At 39.4% G+C, this 20,838-nt stretch overlaps 1 protein-coding gene across 1 annotated transcript in view; it reads right to left on the bottom strand.

Annotated features, from left to right (window-relative positions):
* Positions 1-20,838, bottom strand: part of TNS3 (tensin 3) — a 231,977-nt gene that overhangs the window by 152,765 nt on the left and 58,374 nt on the right. The window contains 1 exon segment of the mRNA XM_082308287.1: positions 12,080-12,191. Within this exon segment, the coding sequence (XP_082164413.1) occupies positions 12,080-12,191 (112 nt within the window).

Here is a 20,838-nt window from a genome sequence, read left to right as displayed (position 1 = left end):
AAATGCTATCAACCTCAAAGCAAATGGAAGATGGCTTTTAATCCATGAGGAAAAACATTATTTTCTTGTGTGACAGCATGGGGGATGCCTAAATTCATTAAGTGATTTCATGCACCAAAACCACGTATTTAGTAGAATCTGTATTTTAAATCAGCATGACTAGCTTTGACTTCACAAAAGGCTAACAGATGCTCTAAAAATATGCATGCATATTATCTGTTTCTTCTATAGCCTACTTTGAGATCTCCTGCAAAATGGTGGGGGGGGTGGGGGTGGGGGAGAAGAAAAAAAGAAAAATAGATACAATCACAAAAAAGTAAAGAATAACACAGTAAATCTGTCAGGAAGCCCTGATATTACAGACAAGGTTCTCATCTTCTTTACTGATGCTTAAGCCTAAATTTCTAGGGGGCAAGATGAAATACAAAACAAGAATAGATTTCATTCCATGACAACTTCCATGATTTTGCTACTGGCTCACGCAAAACCAAATCACGAATGTCACCGACAATACACAAAATCTTTACTAAAGACGTAGATAATAGTAAATGCAGCCATTCAGTTTGCATCTGCATGAAAAGTCAGAGTTTGCTGCTCTTGTGTAACACAACAGTTCTGTCTTTGCTGGAAAGAAACCACTGAAGTCAGATATGAGTTTAGCCTCGATAGCAACAACAAGACCGAGTCTTGCAGCAGCATCCCATTCAAACTGACAATCAACACAGAAATATGGCGTACAAACTCCATACATAATTAAAGGAAGAACACTTTACAAACACAGCATTGCTATATTTATGAGATTCAAAGGAAACAAAGACTAAAGCCCCAAGAGGTAATTGGCCAAATACACATCAGGCAAAGCTCTCTGACTGAAAAAAAACCCATGTATTTTTTCAGGTATTTAAATCTGTAACATTCTAAGGATAGAGATCTGATTCATTCATAAAGACAGCTTCACTCCTCAGCATCCAGAAACACCCTATTCATATCTAAATCCAGCACTTTCATGGATTAGACTGAGTTAAGTCACTACCTTCTCTCACTCACTAATAAAGCTGATTATGATAATAAAACTGGATAGAAATAAGCACCCTAAAATGAGATCACTGACTGCCCAGATGCTGGGAGCAAACAAAGCATTCCTTTGTGCTCAACAGCAGGAGATTCTCCCCCTTCCCTCTTAGGTGAACGTCAAAGTGCTCCTTGCATACATTGCTCCTACAAGGCACACCAGCTACATCCCAACAACAGAAATGGCTCCCCAAGCAAGAGATCCGAACACCAATTCCCTTTTCTTGACAGGTCTGAGTTTCACTAGTAGACCAAATCTTTGCCCAGAACAACAAAACTTAAAATGACTGAGCACATTTTGACGGACTGTTCTTAGCATTTACCAGATGCTCAAGTGTTCAAAGCATTTTGCATCATCTATATATGTCCCACTGCGGTACAGCAAATGTAAAATGAGTTTTCATTTGCTGGTAAGGTAATCTTTTTATGTATATAAAGAGCTATGTAAGTATGTGTGTGTGTATAAACATTTACAAATATATATGTGTGTGTGTGTGTGAACGTATGTACACATATACACACACTCCAAAAATCACAGAAGTCTTGTTTGTAGTAAACATACAACCACTTGCTAAAACCAACTAAAAAAAAAAAAAAAGGCAAAAAAGAAAAAGGCTGTTAGCATAAAACATTGCTTAGGAATTAAAAACTGATTGGAAGAAAGTATACCTTGGATCACTAACCTGCAGCCAATTATCAATCTCTAGATGATAATTCCTACTAACAATTTAAGTGCTAGTATGGTAAAGTCACAAGAATAAACTTCGAGGTTGTTTTTAAAATACAGATAGAGTTAAGTCGGAGTACTTTTAAACTAATTTGTCCCTCTATTTTCTTGTCTCCTTTATTTCCCACACCTTCCATCCCTTCTCCAGAAGGGAAGGGGGAAAAAAATGTATTAAAAAAAAAAAAAAAATATATATATATATATATATGTACACACACACACACATAGAGGGGGGCAAGTATGAGCAACAATTGAAAGAACGGGAGATATCAAGAAAATAATGATTGCGTATGAGGAAGCATGCAGGCACATAGAGAAAGAGTGAATGGAATAAGGGCTGTGCTGCAGCAGCCACAACTCTCCAAGTATCTGAGCATAGACAAGTTAGCGGAGAGAAGCACCATTGCCTTTCCAGGCACATCCTTTTACAATGCAATTCATATAGTTTTCTCCACTATTGCTGCTAACATCATGAACAGTGAGAGATCCCTTCACCAACACTAGCAAATTAACCACTCACCCACAGAGAAAAATCTATTAACTTGGTATTTTGTTACTTAGAATTCATCTTGCCACAGCTAATGCTACTACCTCGCAGAACTATCCTGCCTGGATGGTCGCACCCCCTCAGCCCAAGGCTGGTTTTGTCTCAGCCCAAGCATTCATAGTACTTGCAAAGAGATGGATTACCTCAATCATTAGATTGCCAGAGAGACTGAATCACATTTCAATATGCCAGCTATTTTTACGGAAAGCCTTAACTAGCAGAGAGATGCACTTTCAGAAAATTTCTAAGGCCAAAAAAGCAGTATTATACCACAACTGTGCAACCCGTGCCTTTTCAGTGCAACAAACATGCAATGCAAAACCACATGAACAACCGAGCATACTCACGGCATATCAACTGTAAGGAAAATACATGCAACTTACAGTTAAAAGATCTCAACGAGCAGCTTCTACCAAATGCTGGCATTCTTCAGGCAAAGTTTACAAGCGAAATAGCACTCAGCTCTTTTCAGGACTACAGCCCAAGTGTATTTGAATTTAAAAATGTGCCCGAAACAGTCCGGACAACTTAATCAATGTCACACTCAGCAAGGCTACTTCAGTTCTTCAGCTGAACAGCTGAACGTCTGCATCCCACACATCAGCCCTCGTCACATACCAGACTTTCCAAATTTGTGTTTAAGGATTGTGGCATCAGTTCCAAGAACAACTGTCCCAAGCTGGCTGGCAATGAAATGAAGGCTAAGCCATATTTAGTCAATTTACTACACTTCAAAACAGTTCCTAAACAATAGCTCTGAGAATCCATTTTTTTAAAAGGAGGAGAAAGAAAAAAAGAAAGAGACATTTCTTTGCATCAAAATGAAGATATGTTAACTCGTGCAATTTAATACTGCTGCCAGGGTAGATAGAAGGATAAGCATAGTGAATCATATTTTTCAGACTTAAGCTCCAAAATTCTTATGAAAGTTCTACTTCTTACATTCATGCAAGATGCTCTCTGAAAACCAGCAGCAATGTATTTACAAAGTAAGAGAGTACTTCTGTAAACTAAGCACAGAATGATTTATGGTTTACCAGGATAAAGAGCTTAAGTTTTTCTCTGTGTGGTAAGGGCTACTCACCTTGCCGTATTTTAGCATTTAATGGACATATGGTATGACAATATATTCCATATATTCCACACAAACATTCTGTCACACTGTACATGCAATGAATATTAAAACATGACTAGCTTATAAGGACAACATTGCACTTAACCACAGCTTTTATCAAGTGATTGTCCATGGTGGGTTTTTGTGTGTTTGTTTTTAAATAACTATGTATGGCAAGAGTAAACACAAGATAATTCAGAAATCCTCTTGAGGCAGAAACTTGCGTATAAATAGAGAATCTAAGAGATGTAACTCAGTTTAATACCTCACTGATCTCTAAGAAAGATCACTTGCCCCAAAAGCATATATGTACAGCTCTCGATATTAATTTTTAACTTCCTGGTGACAAATAATAAATTAGGATACCGAACCACAGGCCTAGCTGCTTGAAAGATGATTTCTTTTCCTCAGCATCTCCAACGCAGCTTCCCAAAAACAGGCGATGCTATTACAGCTATTTTTTCACAGTAATAGAAGAGTCCTTGATGATCCACAACAAAATGTAATCTAAACCAAGCATATAAAAAGATTTGTGTAATCAAGACTTAGTTTTTATAGTTCCCAATTCCATCCTTCTCTGTTAGTACCATGGAAAGAAGGGCATCAGAGTGCCACAGGAGTGGTAAAGCCCAGCCATTTTAGCAGCTAGGCTAGCTAGATATCACTACTGAGCAACATCTCCCTCCTGCAGGAAATGTTTTGAACAAAATCCCAATCTGTCATTGGCTCAGAAGAAAAGATGTTTTCCTTTTTTCAGAAACCAAATCAAGATGTTTTAACAAACGCATAGCAAGGCCACCACAACAGGGTCTTCTCCAGGCAGATCTTGGTACAGAAAGACATCCATGACCAAAATGTCCCAAATGGAGAGAACTGTGCAACTTGCTGGCCATTTATATTTTGACAAGGGTTTAATAACATTGTGATCACATTACTAGGAAAAACTCTCACCAACACACACACTTTTCTGCTGACCTGTTCCTACCAGCTCTGCAACAATTCAACTCAAGATAAAGATCCAAAATGAAAGCAGTATGAAAAACAGACACATGGAAATTATTAACTGCAGCATTAAAAATAAGATGGCATGCAGTTTTGCATGGGGCAGAGATTCCTTTGGGTGGGAGTGGGGGAAGAGTCCTCTAGCTGGAAATATTGGGCTTTAGTTGCAAAAGTAAACACTTCTATTTTTAAGAAGTTATCAGAGTCACATGCCGAAGATGTCACAAGTCTAACAGCCACGCTACAGCAACAACATCTGCTGGTGCATTTCCTGTGCCTCAAACATTTTACTACATTTTCTTTTGTTCTTTTTTCATATTCAGCCAACCATTGTCTCTTCATCTGAATATTGCTCCCAGCAGTTCATGACAGGGACTGCAGACATTGTTTTTGAAGATGAAGGCTAAAAGACAGTTATGGGAAATTTGTGCAAAGCTTCAGCATTTTTTACTTGGGGTGGCTACACAGTAAAGAGTGTTGTGAATGAGCTTTCCCGCAGATGAAATATTCCACTTGCTGTTGCTAACAACAGCAGTGGAAAGTCTTTATTAAGAGAAAAATATTTCCTATAGAAAACATTAGTGACAAAGACCTCCACCAGAAGAGAAAACAATACAGGCTATGCAAAGGAGGTCATCAACATGATCCTTCATGTACTTATATAGTTGTAGGCATGTTTTCCAAGGGTATTTTTTAAATCTCATTAATGACAATAGATGGGGACTCTGAATAAAATCAGCTAACAACTCCCCCTCTTACCTATTTCCAGGGTTCAGATCCTGAATGTGTCTAAATGGAGTTATGTTTGTAGCCCAGCTAAGTTTCTTGAAGCTTTCCTCATGTACCAGAACAAACTCTTCAGCATTACTTAACAGACTTCTTCCCCCATCTCTTCTTTATTTAAACTTTATCTTCCTATACATTATTTCTGTCTCCCATGGTAGTTCCCCCTCCCCACCTTCTTTTGAAGCCAGGTAGAACTGTGAGATTTTAGCCAAATGCGTCAAGATTTACTTTGAGGTTCCTTTCCCCAGATGGCATATCAAGTTCATCACATTCAAATTATACACTCTAATGATGGTAGCATTTCATTTCAGATTTTTGGATTAGTGCAGCTAATTCTAACTTCAATTTACCCTCAGGAATTTTGGGTTCTCTTCAAGTGGGCTAAGTTTATAAAATTGCAGGTATACCAGATCACATGGCAGTTTTCCTGCAAAAAATGCAGGGCGGGCCACACGGGATCACATTTACTTATTTACTTCACTTTTTTTTCCCCCTCTTTTTAGTTTATTAGCTGTAATGAACAGAAGCTGCAGCTTTTTAGAAACCTTAGTGGTTTGAACTTTAAAATAAATTTTATAACCACAGATCAAATTCTGGCATGATTAAGTTGGTCCTTATGAGGTAAATAAATAGGGAACTCATATTTTCACTACAGACAACTTTCTGAAACATAATCTAATATCTGTGATGCAGCTTGGCTGCTATGAACATTAAACATTCCACTAGAGGTTTTTGCCTTGTGTAATTTTTATTTTTAAATTAGTATGAACGTACCTTAGAGATTTCTGCCAAAATTCCTCCCCCAGTTCCCACTGGGGTAACAACATGCCATCAAAGAATGCCAGTTTTACAGCTTCTCTCAGCTCCAGAGAGGGCTGTGTTCAGCCAGGATGCTTATACACCACTTGTGTAATGCCTACTAATTACAGTGGCTTCTTCTGTATCTATGTATGCTCCAATAAGTCTTTATTCATCCTTCTCTTTCATGTCTTTGCTCGTTATGCACATAGCTTCCATGTTTCACTATCTAAGCTCTGCGCTGAAATATGAATGCATAGGTTGTACAGCTGTGTTAATTAAAGTACATTTTACTAATCTGGTGGAAGTTGCTATTTACTGTGTGCACCTTTTGTCTAGAGAAGAGGGGCTGACCTTCCCAGGCTTCTGGTGTCACAGATGGCTGCACTCCACGTTTCTCTTTCCAGCCTCCTCCTCCCCAGAACAGTACACTGTCACTCATGTCCAGGTCAGTATCCACCCATTTCTGAGGGGTTCCTATAAAAGACTTCTCTGCCACTGAATCAATTCATGCAGTCTCCCTTGGACATCCTACCAGATGCTCTTCACAAACAAGGCTGACAGTCAAATTAGGTTTTATAGCAAGATCCCAGGTCCCTGCCTAACCCACCCTGGCTTGGGCATTCCATAATCCCTCTTCCTTGGAGTTCACAGCAGCTACAAGCTATTAATCTGCTCTAGGGACAACAACAGACCACGCTCCTCGGTCCTACAGCCTGCATATCCTGGTTTACATGCAGATGTCTGTCATATCATCAAATGTTGATCATAACTGAAAACATACAGTGCTAGCAAAAAGAAATTCTAGGTCTCATTTTCTCGCAAGTCCATATACCTTTTAAATTTGGAGGTAATTAGCAGTTCATTGCTTAGGAAAACAGTATGCTTGTTTGGTTTGTTTTCTGCTGTTTCTTGACGAGTCTGAGCCATACATACAAGAGATCCGTTGTTACAAATCTTAAAAGTATTAACTGAAGCAGTTATCTTGAAACCATCTTAAAACAGTCCCATGGAAGGCAATACAATTTGCTGGATCAGTGCTCAAGAAAACATGTAAGTGTACATACAAACATCACGCAGAAAGCAAGAGTGATATGATGAAAAACCCTTTTAATTTGATGAGTCTTTTCATTCTCTCAAAGATCTCCTGCATTATAATATTAGCATAATTATATAGGTATGCCTATTGCCATAATTAACCACAAGATGGTTATGTTATAGTTATGTTGAAATTACAGTTAATATCTTATATGTAATGTATTATAAGATTGATAGATGGATAGATCTCATAATGCACCCATGTAAGTGCCTAGCAATACAGGATCTTATTTCACAAGGATCACTCCATGGAGACCAGGGTGACACAAACACCCCTACCCCACAAATACACACTACATGCTTCGCCATTTAGAGTCAACTGTAATGCCACTGGCCCAAGCAGGATACGAATTCCTTTGACATTTCTAGCTTTCTAGTTTGTCTGCCAGAACTGTAACCACAGACATGCTTTGCACATTATTAAGATACTAATATGTTATTACTGAACTTAGCACTTACTGAAAGATGGAGCATATAAAACCAGCTGCTATCATATAAGATTAAATATGCATATATTTTACACATACAGTATGCACAAACAAGCCTTAAGAACAGTTTGTCAGCTCCAAATGAGTCTCAATATAAAAATGTATTTTGTCTTGCAGAAGCAATGAACATTTGATTAAATACAGAGAACTCTCTGTATTGGGTAACTCCAGCTAACCCCAAATGAGATTTTAAGTGGATCGCTAGCCACGACCACAAGCACAATCACAAACAAGCAGGTGAATTTCAAAAGAAAATACCAAACCTCTTTAAGAAGAAAAACAGCTCCAATTGTCTTCAAATCCTGATCTGTAAGCAGCTGGAAGCTCTTGATTAAACACAGGTATTGTAATTTGATGAGAAAATGTACCTTTTACTATCACTTCAGGCTACATGCTCAAGGAAACAGTCCAGGACTTGTATGAGACCATATGTTAACTGACTTCGAAGACAGAAGTTACTATACAGATTAATTGTAAGTAAGGAAGGTGAATTGTATTCTTTATTACACTCAGCTTGCACAGAATACCATGGTAAGCATTTCTCTGCTCACAATATAGCTAACAGTACAGGCCAATGTAATTTAACACCTCTTTGGCTAGCATTTATACATGGCTCAAAATATCAGGAAGAAAGCAAAACTCACATATAGTCAAACCATCAAGCGAAAAAGCTTTCAGGAAAAATAAAAAAAAACCCTGAGGAACTAAAATTCTACAAGCACTCCTATTGGGATTGCTCCAACACATATTCACAAAACCAACACATTCATGGCTAGGTCAGATTAACAAAAAGATACTCAGTTCATTCAAGCTATGATTAATTGCTTTGAGTTCAAAATCTAGGTCATGGAACGCTTTGTATGGCATGTAAAGCCTCACTAGCAGCACCTAAACACGTTAACTTAGTCGTCAAGTGGAAAGGAAGGGAGTTTCATCAACAGACGTGTAAAGTGTTTCAATTCTTCATACTTATTTCACCCATCAATGCTCTAAGAGCTAAGAAATAATACTGCATTATTTAGAACTACTCGAATTTCCCAAATCTGGTCTCCAGTTTTTAAATTGCCAGAAAAGTACTTTCTAGAGATTGGGAAGATTCAGAGCATCTAAAAAGCTCTCCGTTCTACACTAACAGTCATTTGATCACAACACAACAAAGATAAATGATAATTTTAAAAAGCAAAGAAAAATAAAGTAAAACAGAAATAAAAATCTATATTTTTACATACATAAAACATAAAAGAAATATAATAAAATAGGAATTCACTTGGAAAACACATAAAAATTACATTATGACAGCTTGTTTACAAATAAAATACTGAATATTCAATATTTAGGGTAAGTAGTTTAAAAAAAAAAAAAAAAGGCTTTTATAACACTTTGGCTAACTATGTAAATGTGCATGATTACGATGTGTATCTGCTTAGCCCTGAATTAAATTGAACTGTGCCGCAGGGAAGATCAAACCAGAGCTCAAAAGCATTCGAGTTTGAGGTAATGCTGAAGAGACATGGGGAGTCATGTAGTTCTCGGTTTACTGCAGAATGTACAGGTACTGTAGAAATCCATCAACAGCTGTTTGCCCTTTCTTCATGATGAGAAGCTGCACCAAAGACACAGCCCAGCTACAAACACGTTTACCAGGCAGGGAGACAGCCAGGAGCTTCCCCTTTTTCAAATCTGCCTTTCCTTTTTGCCACTGCTTTTGTAGAGCTTGTTAAAAATAAATTCACTGTAACTGAGTGTGCTTTACTGAGGTGGACTGAAGTATACAAGGACAAAGGGACATCATCATTCAGGCGTACCTTTCAGACAGTCATTCATTTTTCATAGAAAGCTTTTAGGCACCATATTCAGACCTGGTTACTAGCAAAGGTCACATTTTGCAAGAGAGGGCTAAACAACACACCCCCAAAATGACTGCCACATGCTAATGAAAACTTATCTAACCAACACAACACCCAGTTATGGCTTTTTTTTCTTGCAACAAGTAGATGATTCATTGCTAGATAAACAGCAAATACTATGTAGTGGCCAATCTGGAGCCTCTCCCCTCCCCTCATTTCTCTTGACACGTAACTTTCCTTTAACTGATAAGATACTATAGTCTGGAAGGAACCTGCAGTCTGTACAAAGAGCTATTATTTTCTGAGGAGAAACTGTTAAAAAGCAAGATTTTCTCATTAATACACAAAGGAACTTTATGACTTCTTAACTAAAGGCTTTTCTTCTCCCTCCCCCCAACGCCAACTTGGTCACTTCCATTCAGCAACATCAGGGAGAATTTAGCAGAAGCAGCAGCACCAGGATTTGGCTCTGAAACAGCTGGTTTATTTTTCTTCACATTAATAGAGTTTCACAGTACTAGGGTACATTTCAAGTACTGCAGTGCTGGCAACGGAACAGACAACTTTTAGTTCTCTCTTTTCCAAAACTCTGCTTTATAAAGCCCATGCTGTAAGTTAAAATACAAATGGGTTCTTATTGAATTGAAACTATTTGGAGTCATCACGTCACTCTGGGCAACCCCCGTTGCTCCCATCCCCCAGGTAAGTATCAAGCAACTAACAATCAAAATGTACCAGCAGCAAAGGAGGACAGCAGGTCTGCCTGGTGCTCACATCAACAAAACGGGCTATGTGACACTATCAAGGGGGTCCTTCTGAAAATTGCACCCAGAAACCTAGAGAAAATTATCCCAGACAGACTTCGATATGGACACAGATGTATCATAGCCATGAACGCATTCGTTCGGGGAACGTGTTGGAGGGATCACAGTAGGAGTGCTTTTAGTTCCTCGGGTTTTTTTTGTTTTTCCTGAAAGCTTTTTTCCTTCATGGTTTTAATACATGTGAATTTTGCTTTCTTTCTGATATTTTGAACCATGTATAAATGCTAGCCAAAGAGGTGTTAAATTACATTGGCCTGTACTGTTAGTTTCTGTATTCCAATCAAAGCTATCACACATCGGGGCAAAAGGAAAACTTGCTCAGACTCATACTACCCTCTGACCTGTTTACAAGACATATGGTAAAGCTCTTAGCACCTTTGGTAGGTAAGCACACTGACACAGCTTTTGTGAATTTGAGACTTTCAGCTCTGGGCTGTGAGAACTCAAAACCAGTGCAAACTGGCAAACATTTTTTTCTATTCCCACCCCCAAGGCCTTTCTCTTCAAAGTACTGATTCCCTCCTGGTACAGTGCTTTTTATACTGAAGCTGATCAAGAGGGTCTTCAGCCAGTTCCTTCCAACAATACTATTTCTGCTAAGTTGAAAACAACTAAATCCTAAGAACTTTGGAACCAACCTCCAGAAGGACAGACAGAAGAAATATGTTAAAGAAATACATACATAACTACCACTCCTATGATGGTAAGTGCAATGCTGAACAAGTGAGGTATTTTACATTTAACTGTTCATCTGCAAAGTCTGCGTCTTAGCTCAGGAAATGGCCACATTCCACATCCAAATCTCTCACCTCCCTCTCAAACCCTCAGAGGGATCCTAAGGTGTATGGGAGGGAGGAGGTGGGAGAAAGAGATCCATCTAGAACTGGGAAGTGGTGCAAACACCTCTAAGTGAAAACAGTGACTACGCTTCAGATGAAGAGACAATAGCATTCTCTTACTAAGAGGTAAACCATGCATGCAGCAAGTAAAGAGACTGTTTTATTAACATGGAATAACAGGAGTTGAACATTAACCAGGCTAATCAGGGGGACTGAAACCTCTATCCCTGGATAACTTCCAGAAAGGACCTATTGAACTTTCCCAAGATTTAATTCCACCACAGGTATCCCATGGAGAAGAGGCAAGTATGCTCAATTCTACACAGCAAGGGAGAAGAGTGAGGGAAAACAGCACTAAGGAGGCAGGCAGCAATGCCAGAGGCAGCTGAGTCTCTCTAGTTTGTGCATCCAGAAGGATGATCTCTTTATTGTTTCTGTGAGTGATTAGACTGCAGGACTAAAGATTAGATAGAGCATAACGCAACTGGAAAAATTAAAGTAAATAAATAGATGGCCGCTCTTGTGAATTTTTGCAAATTAATGCAGAGAAAACCTTCATGCCTCAGTGAGTGAGGGTCACACACTTCCTCATCTGGAGGCTGAATTCTAGAGGCATCTGTCACCCGCGGTGCACACATCACTCACATGCTCCTCAGAGAGCCTCCACAGGCATTGCCTTATTCTGGAACCTGCCTGAATAGCACAGTAATAAAAGCACATCATTATACAAGTCCAATTACCTACTACAGCACCCCACTCCCCAACAAAAGCAGGGAACATTGTTGTACAAAGGAAGTAAATAAACCAAGGTAACATTTATATTTAGTCCGGGGGAATTCCAAAAACCTGGATTCCTAGAAACTTTAACATTAATATAAAATTAATTTCCTTCACATAGCAAGAAAGTAAACAGACAAAGCACATCATATGTTACTCACCTCTGCAGGAAATGCCTTGGCTATCAATTACTTGTTTGCAGATTCCACAAATTTTGGATTTCTTAAAAGACTTGTTTTTGAAGGTGTGAGACCTTGAAGCTGTGTCTTGAGGCTGGAAGCAAGGGGAATAACATCAGACCTTCCCTCAGCTTTTGAGTCACACTTCAAAGTGAAATATAGATAATTTTAAATTAAATATAACAGCAGTGTGTCAGTAGTATAATAGTAGTATGTCAAAGCGCTCTCACTTGCTCTCTCATCCTCACTCTTATTCCCACATTCAAGTGTGGGAAGCAAGAGAGTGTGAGAAACCTCTCACATATCAGGACACAGACACTGCAAGACATTTTACATCATAACTTCAGAATTCACTCTATGACTTACCTTTTAAGAGGAAATACAGAAGAATCTCTATGATATGAACCAACAACCTTCTGACCTAAGGTCTTATCTACATAAAAACTTGCATTGGTTCAGCTTAAACCGGTTAAAAATAACAAGTAATGCTCTAAGAGAGTAGCCAATTTAACTCATCTGGTGCAGAAGACAGCTTGGGCTTTTCATTTGATTAATTAAAAGCATCCATGCAAGCTGACTTTGGAACAGATTGCTAACTTTAAAATCACTTTTGCTTCTTTCCTGCGTAAGAAAAGTACATTAGTTTAAAGGAACATTATTTCCACAGCGTGTCACAGTAACTGAAATATTATGCTAAAATATAACGCAATAATGAAATTTCTACTTTGGGACAGATCTGCAGCAGTCAATACCATATATGCGATGGGTATTACATGTCTTCTATAACTTAGGAAACATATAGGTAACACAACAGAGGGGGCTATCAAAAGCCTATGACAGAGGCAGTATCTCCTCTGGAAGGGTATAACAACCTTCACTTTCATTGGCAGACTTTTTGGAAATATCAGTTACCTATTCAAAAACAAAAATATATTTCGCCAGACCATGAAAAACCCCAAATGAATCTTCACGTTCCTCATTTTCATTTCACATTTGCACCTTAGTGTCCTTAAAAATTCAGTACTGCAAATGGGCTTTAATTCAACACTTCAACAACTGCGCTGAGCTTTAGCAGCATAAGTGCCTAGCAGCAGAAAGCTGTCCTTCCGCACGCAGCCAGGCCAGGCCACTGCAGTGCCAAGCTTCCACCCATACGTCTGATGAGAAAGTTTCCCGGCCCCGTGCAACGCATGAGTCTATGGCAATAAAGTAACATTGGATTTCTTTGTGGCTTTGAGCAATTCAACATGTGGCTCTAGGCAAAATGTTTACCGTCTCCAAAAACGTCTACAACATAGCTGCTCAGCAGGCACAAGAACAGCCATAAAAAAAATGTCACCTTCCAAGTACTGCCTCCACATGGGCCTACCCAAAACTCCAGAGGAGCCTTGAGGAACACAAATGGCAGTGACTGACCACCCTGAGCAGGCCTGGGTGCTTGGAGGCCATGCTCACCAGTGGGGATCCAGTCAGCCTGATCTTAAGAATAGCTTCAGGAAACATTGTTAGACTTATCCACAGTGTAAAGCCAAGATAACTAACATACGTCCATAAACACCATGGTAGAAATTACTTAGGCTGAAGGAAGAAAACTCTGGCTGGACTCTCAGGAAAATCCTTCCACCGGTGAAGTGCATTAATCAGCAGAAATTAGTGAGAGAAGTAGTAGAATAGCCCACGTCCCCGAAGGCTGAAGTAGGGGATGAAACACTTGAGAAATAAATTTGAATTGTAATTACAATGCTTCATTAGACACTTCAGTCACTCAGAAGCCACAAATTCCCCTGTATTTCCCATTGCTGACATAGGCATCATGTTACTTCAGGTTAAATTGAAAGATGTTGTCAGAATTATGATTCATATTAAAAGTAAACCATAAAGAAAAAGAACAGCTGAACTCTGGCATTATGGAGGAACATACCTGATGGCAAACAGATCAAATTTATTATTTTCTAAAAATCTCTGTCATGATTGGGTTTTTTGCATTTGAAAATACAAGAGATGTTTTTGAAGAGACAGAGGTCTAGGAGGAAGGAAAAGTGTCATTACATCCAGGTAACTCCACTAATCTGATGTGAGGAGGTTGTGTGCCAAAATGGGTTCAGGCATCATGCCCAAAGAGCTGAGAGTCTCTCATCTCTACAGCCTCTTCTATGTAAAAAAATCAGCAATGCCATCATCTCCGCTGGTTGCTGCAGCTTCTCTGCTTTGTAGATATATAGACAAAAAACAGAATTCTCATTTTAGATTTTATCTGCTCTTCTTCCCTTCAGAGTTCTACTTCTGGGTAAAGTTTACAGGACATGTCTGCGACTCGCTCTGAAAAGGACAGTTTTGCAGAAGTTCATGGATAAACTTCACAGAAAGTTTATTCTGTATTTAGGCCTGCTTCTCCTTACTTCCTAGCTCCTAAGCACTTCTTCACAAGCCTTGACACTTGCACTGTTCCAAAGCAAGACAACTGTCACAAGAACTTACCAACAAGATACTGGAGTTTAGTGTAAGTAGGTCTTGACGTTAATTGATCAACTAGTCAATCTGTCCATTTCATTTGTAATGGGGGTGAAGAAGGGAGGGAAAAAAAGAAGGGGGGGGGGGGGGGAGAAGAAGGAAAAAAGAAGAAAAATGGAGAGCAACCATGGCAGGCAGCAAGCAACGCTACTTTCATGAGGCTCAAGACTGGAATCTAAACTGCATTTAATTGTTAGGAGCAAAAACTGGAAGAAAACAGTGCAGAACCACAGGACTGGAGTTTTTGCCCGAGGAAGAGGCTGTAATTATGCTTAGTCTCAATTGCTAGCATTATGAAATTCTCTTGTTTACCACACAAGGAAATATTTTTGGCCATGCTCTGCTCTCTATGGCACACAAAAATCTAATGAAGCTGAAAGTTTATCCCAGAATCGCATTAATGTAACACAGCAGACTGTGTAAAGATTTACATGGGCATCCTCAGCTATGATGAATTTCAAATACTCCTCATCACTGAGCATTTTCATTAAGTAGCAACATACTGATCATCATCAGATAAAAAAATTCACAGCAACTCTGCAGAAGACTTTTGAGACATAATGTTTTGAGAAAAGCAGTTTACACAAAAAAACACTCTCCAGATTTCAATTAAGCCAATACAGACTAAAGCACTCAAGATACACAACTTGGTTTATGGCAATACTGATACAGCAGTTCCTCCTTGGCAGAGACTTAACACTGGTTCATTACACCTATGGAAGAGGCATTCACAGTGTTATTCCCAAATACCATACCACAACATAACAGTTAATTATGCAATAAAGAACAGAACCAAGCAACGTTTATTTCAACTCCGTGTTTCCAACATGTAAACTGCAATTGTGATAATGTTTCATTCTTTAAAAAGATAGTCACAGAGCTTAATCAAGCTCCATCAAAGAATCAAGCAAATATTGTAAAATAAAACCTGTTTAAATAATCTTCAAGAAAAGTGTATAACTATATTCACATACATACATGCTCAATAAAAAAAAAAAAAAGAATAATCAAACATAGCTGATTATTTATTACTTCTACAGAATTGGTTCCGTCCATAGTCAGTGACTAAATTATACTTCGGAGGAAATACAAGTCTCAACAAAAATAATCAGACTTTTCAAAAGAAATCGTTAATTCCAGATGTTACTCTATGTGGAGAAAAAAATACCAAAAACTGTTTGTACATCATTTCTCTATCTCCAAAACTCGTAACAATCCATGTCATATATTCCAGCTAAGAGAAAATTATAAACACACATGCAAAGCCCCATAAACTTTCCCTATGTCAGACTCTGCTCCTGCTGAATTTTACGTGGCCCATAAAAACCCTCTTAGCACATCAGAAAAATCATATAAAGCAAAGATATTTTTTGTTCACTTCCCATCCATGGTCATGCAAATATGATCCTTTTTCCCCATCCTCTCCCTAAATAACTTAACAACCACTACTGCAATTTCCTGGGACTCTCTTTGTACATTCTTCTACTCTCCAAGGTAGCTTTAAATCCACTGGCTGATATAATGCTTATGACTATTATTTTAAATACATGGAGGGAGGGGGTAGCAGTGTATTAACAGAATGGGTATTTCACCGCCTTTTATGGACTACGGAAATGCCCACAGGGGATGTTGTGATTTAACCCCAGACAGCAACTAAGCACCACACAGCCGCTTGCTCACTCCCCCCCCCGGTGGGATGGGGGAGAGAACTGGAAGGGTGAAAGTGAGAAAACTCATGGGTTGAGATAAGAACAGTTTAATAATTGAAGTAAAACAAAATAGAATAGTAGTAACAGTAATAGTAGTAGTAATAATAATACAATAATAATAATATATAAACCAAGTGATACACTATACAATTGCTCACCACCCACCAACCCATGCCCAGCATGTCCCCGAGCAGTGGTTGCTGCCCCTTGGCCAACTCCCCCAGTTTGTATACTGGGCATGATGCCATACGGTATGGAACAGCCCTTTGGCCAGTCTGGGTCAGCCCCCCTGGCTGTGCCCCCTCCCAGCTTCTTGTGCACCTGGCAGAGCATGGGAAGCTGAAAAGACCTTGACTGGTGTAAGCACTACTTAGCAACAACTAAAACATCGGTGTGTTATCAACATTCTTCTCATCCTAAATCCAAAACACAGCACTATACCAGCTACTAGGAAGAAAATTAACTCTATCCCAGCTGAAACCAGGAGACGGGATGTGCAAAAGAAAGTTCAAATAAGGGAAGACTGAAAGCAGTCTTCATGAAAAGACTGAGCCCCAGTCAAAAAACCTTTGCAAAACTAAGCCATATATCTATTTCTGTAAGATTGCTCCAAAAATAAATCACACAGCTAAGGAAAGAAAACAGCACAGCTAGCTGAGGGGAATGCCAGACAACTCAACCCCTTTCAGCCCTTTCTGTTAAGGTTACTTGTCATTACTTCTGTCACCTCTCTACTTCCTCTCCTCCCATCTCTTACATGAAGTCTGCACAGCAAAAGTCCCATGATTTCTGCACAGTTACTCAGAGCTCCCATGGAGAAATCAAAGAATAAAATCCCATCAGGTTATCCACAGTTCCCCATAACTAGCATTCCTGAAGCGAATACTGATGAGACAGGACTGCCCAGAATACAACAGTTGGTATTACTGATCACACAAGATAGCTTAGAGCTTTTCTCTTCCCTCCCAGTAGTAAATAGCATTTTTAACTTTCCTACTCCTGAGCCAGCGTTCCACGTTTGCTGCAGGTTTCATTTCCAGAAAAATATTTAAAGAGTGCCTACCGTGCATACAGGCCAAGTAATAGAATATTACCCATCTACCCTCTAAAATGGCTTTTAGAACAACAGGGCTGACCACAACTTTTTGTGTAACTATAAAAAGTGATTACGTCAAAAGTCTCACTCACACAAGGACAAGATGAATATACAATGAAGAATTTTCCAGAAATAGCAAACACCATAACACAAGATTCTCTGCAGCTCTTCCATATGAGAATAATCTCTTGGAAAAAATACTATTGCTTCAGAAGTGGCACAGTATTTTAGCCAAATGACATTAACTGAATATATCACACACATTTAAGTACATACACAACTACCACCAGTGAATATATAAATTTTGCAGAGCCCATGCTACATGACGAGAATACAAGAGAGTGGAAAAATAATGAAAAACACCAAAGGATTTTTACACAGACTGAAATAAGGCATTTCTGGCTGTTTCACTCACATTCAGAGATTATTTCTACAGTGACAGACATAGCACATATATACATATATTTACACACATGCACACTAAAATTACACAAATAGCTAGTTATACTACTATCACTACCATTTACTATTACCAAATAACTTCAGAGGGATTGCAAAGACAAGAGAGTATTTGTTAAACACCCCATATACTCCCCATTCATTCAAGGCATTTCACAGAAACACAGACAAGCAGCCAGAGCTAGAAAAGAGAGATTTGACTTAGGGTCAAATCAAATTTTGCGAGCCTGAGCTGGCAAAATCCCTCCCAGTGGAGTCTGGTCCTGACTTGTGACTCAAGTAGAGGTCACATGGAGATGTTGGTGAGGGAAAAAATGTCTTGTTGAACCAGCTGAGTAAAGTTCATGTTGAGAGGAAAAAAAATCTTATGATTTGGTAGTACTGCCTTACTGTATGAGCATAAGGGGCCAAAGAATAATAGTAAATGACAGAAAAAAGTACTTTTTTCCCCTTATTTAAAATATTTGGTGCTATAATTTTAAGCAGCAGAAGCCTTTGTAGTTTCTCAGACAAAAGAAATCGGGGGTCTTCATAGTTTTAATAAGAAACTCTCCCTAGGTACCAGGATTTCAAAGCTATACACTTTTCCAAAACAAAACTAAACAGGAAGTGTCTATCCAAATAACCTTACAGGACTTGCGTAGATTTAAAGAACAAGGTCAGAGATGTGCAAAGCACCTACATTCAAGGTTTCCTCAGCGCATCAACAGCCAATTGTAGAAAATATGGCTCAAAACATAAGGTGTGCTTTACTGGGTCAGCACAACATCCATCTTACCCACCCAAGCACTTTATCGCTGTGTCAAAGGGAGACACTATTCAAACAGAGCAAGCCAGCCCTGCCTCTTCTGTGTCCTGCTCTGTCCATGCTCCTGCTGTACCAGGGATGCTGGAAGGTCCGTCCCTGACCCATCCTCTTAGGATCTGTTAATGGACCCGTTTTCCACTCATTTTGTCAAACTCTGCTTTGAACATGCTGGTACTGTCTGCCCCATGACCACCTGCAGCAGCAAGTTCCAGAAGGCCATACTCCCCCCTGTTTAAAGTACCTTCCTTTGTTCATTTTAAAGTAAACTCCCACCAGTTCTGCCACTTGTTAGTTTCTGCACTATGGGACTGCATGACCAGTTCTGCCTCATTCAACCTACCCACCATCTTTATGTTTTTGTAAAACCTTGATCATATTCCCCCTAAACTTTCCGTTTTCCAAAATGAAGAGTCCCAGGCTTTTCAGTCTCTTCCCAAAATGCAGCTGTTCCATCCCCCTGACCATTTCGGTTATCCCTTGCTGGACATGCTCTCATTCTACCATATGCTTTTATACATGCTGCGACCTGATATATAATGTTTCAAGTTAACAACTGAAAAGAATGTATCAACTGTTCAACTCACGCAGCTTAGCGCTTGGGTCTCTAGATCTACATTTCCAGGTATAGCTGCTTCTAATTCCAGCTGCCAGAAAAAGCACATTGGTGATGAGCTGAAAGGGAAATTGCACTGGCTTCCACACACAACGCTCTTCACCTTAGCTGTCTCAATTACAGCTCTAAACTAAGAAGTTAAAAGCCAGACAGACGCAAGGCAGGGCAAGATGCGATAGACAAGCAGCAGCACAAACCTAGTCTGCCACAGGGTTCTGGAAGGGGTCTGCAGCCTCAGTCACCCTACCAAGTGACCCAGGGAGCCAGACTGAACGTAACAGCAACTTTACTGCTTTCTAACAAGAGACAGGACCTATGCTTCATGTATTATTCTTCCATGCCGCATAGATTTTCATTTGTCATTTGTAGACAGTTCACCTTGGAAGAGGTCCTTCATCTAGATCAGCAATTGAATGTGCTCTTCTCAAAGTTTTACATTCTTGAGACAAAGCGATATCAGCTTTCTTTGAAAGATGGTTTCCACAGGATGCAGAGGTAATATAAGAGAGTAAAGTATTTGGAAAAGACTAATCATCAGATAAATCTCTCTCCACACTTTAAACAACATACTGGAACTTTTTCATATTTGCTGTTTTCCCAGACAGTTGCAAGTCCTTCCCCTTATGATCTGGCTGAGATTTCAGTGCAGAAAACAATAGGTCCAGGTCTGCCTAGAGGTGAGTGACATCCGCTGAAGAAAAACAGTGCCCAAGGGTGTCTGAGGGCCCGCCCGCTAGCAGCCCCCACACTCCTTCCAGCAGGATGCAGGCAGAGCAGCACACCTGCTGGAGGAAGGCAAGGCGGCTGCCTTTCTCTGGCCAAATCCTCACTGCTCTCCTTCATCTAACTATCCCTAGGAATCAGTCGCCTGTAGAGAGCAGTGGTTCATCCCCTCTTCTCCCAGTAAGAACAAACGGCCTGTGGTCACTCCTCACTCATAATGTAAAACAGCAGCAGCTCTCACATTTTTCCATTTCATCAGTTCTTTGCATTTTTGTTTCAACACCTTCATTTCTCCCCTGCACATGAATCTGTATTGGTGGAAAAGCAATTAGTAGACAGATGGAAAGTCCATTAAGACAATTGTTACTCCTGACACTGGAAAACTTGTCTTTTTCGTTCCATCTCATTGGCAAACCAACACTTTGTTCTGTGTGGGAAAATACTGTACAAAGGAAACGCCTGAAAGCAGCAAAGGACTATGTGCATCATGAAAGCTCAGTGTTTGTCAATGGCTTTTTTCTTTTTTTGTTAAATGAACTGGCCTTGACATCTCTGAGGCTACAACACTGCTTTTATTACACAAAGATTGGAACTCCCACATATTCAAAGCTAGACATCTGAAGACCAGAATTCACATCTTTAAATAACTGGGGCAAAAAGGCTATTTCTGAATATACCTGGTTTATCTTCAGTTCACAGAAAAAAAAATGTTGAAGGGCATAACAAAAGTAAAAATTAAGAGACATCAGGTGTCTACCCTTGAAATGCTGACAGTTAATTTTTTTTTTTTTTTAAATCATCTTCACCTAGAATGTCTAATCA

The sequence above is a fragment of the Platalea leucorodia genome (assembly GCF_965183815.1).
Source record: "Platalea leucorodia genome assembly, chromosome: 1".
Taxonomy (NCBI): Eukaryota; Metazoa; Chordata; class Aves; order Pelecaniformes; family Threskiornithidae; genus Platalea; species Platalea leucorodia.
This window is presented reverse-complemented; position numbering and strand designations above follow the sequence as displayed.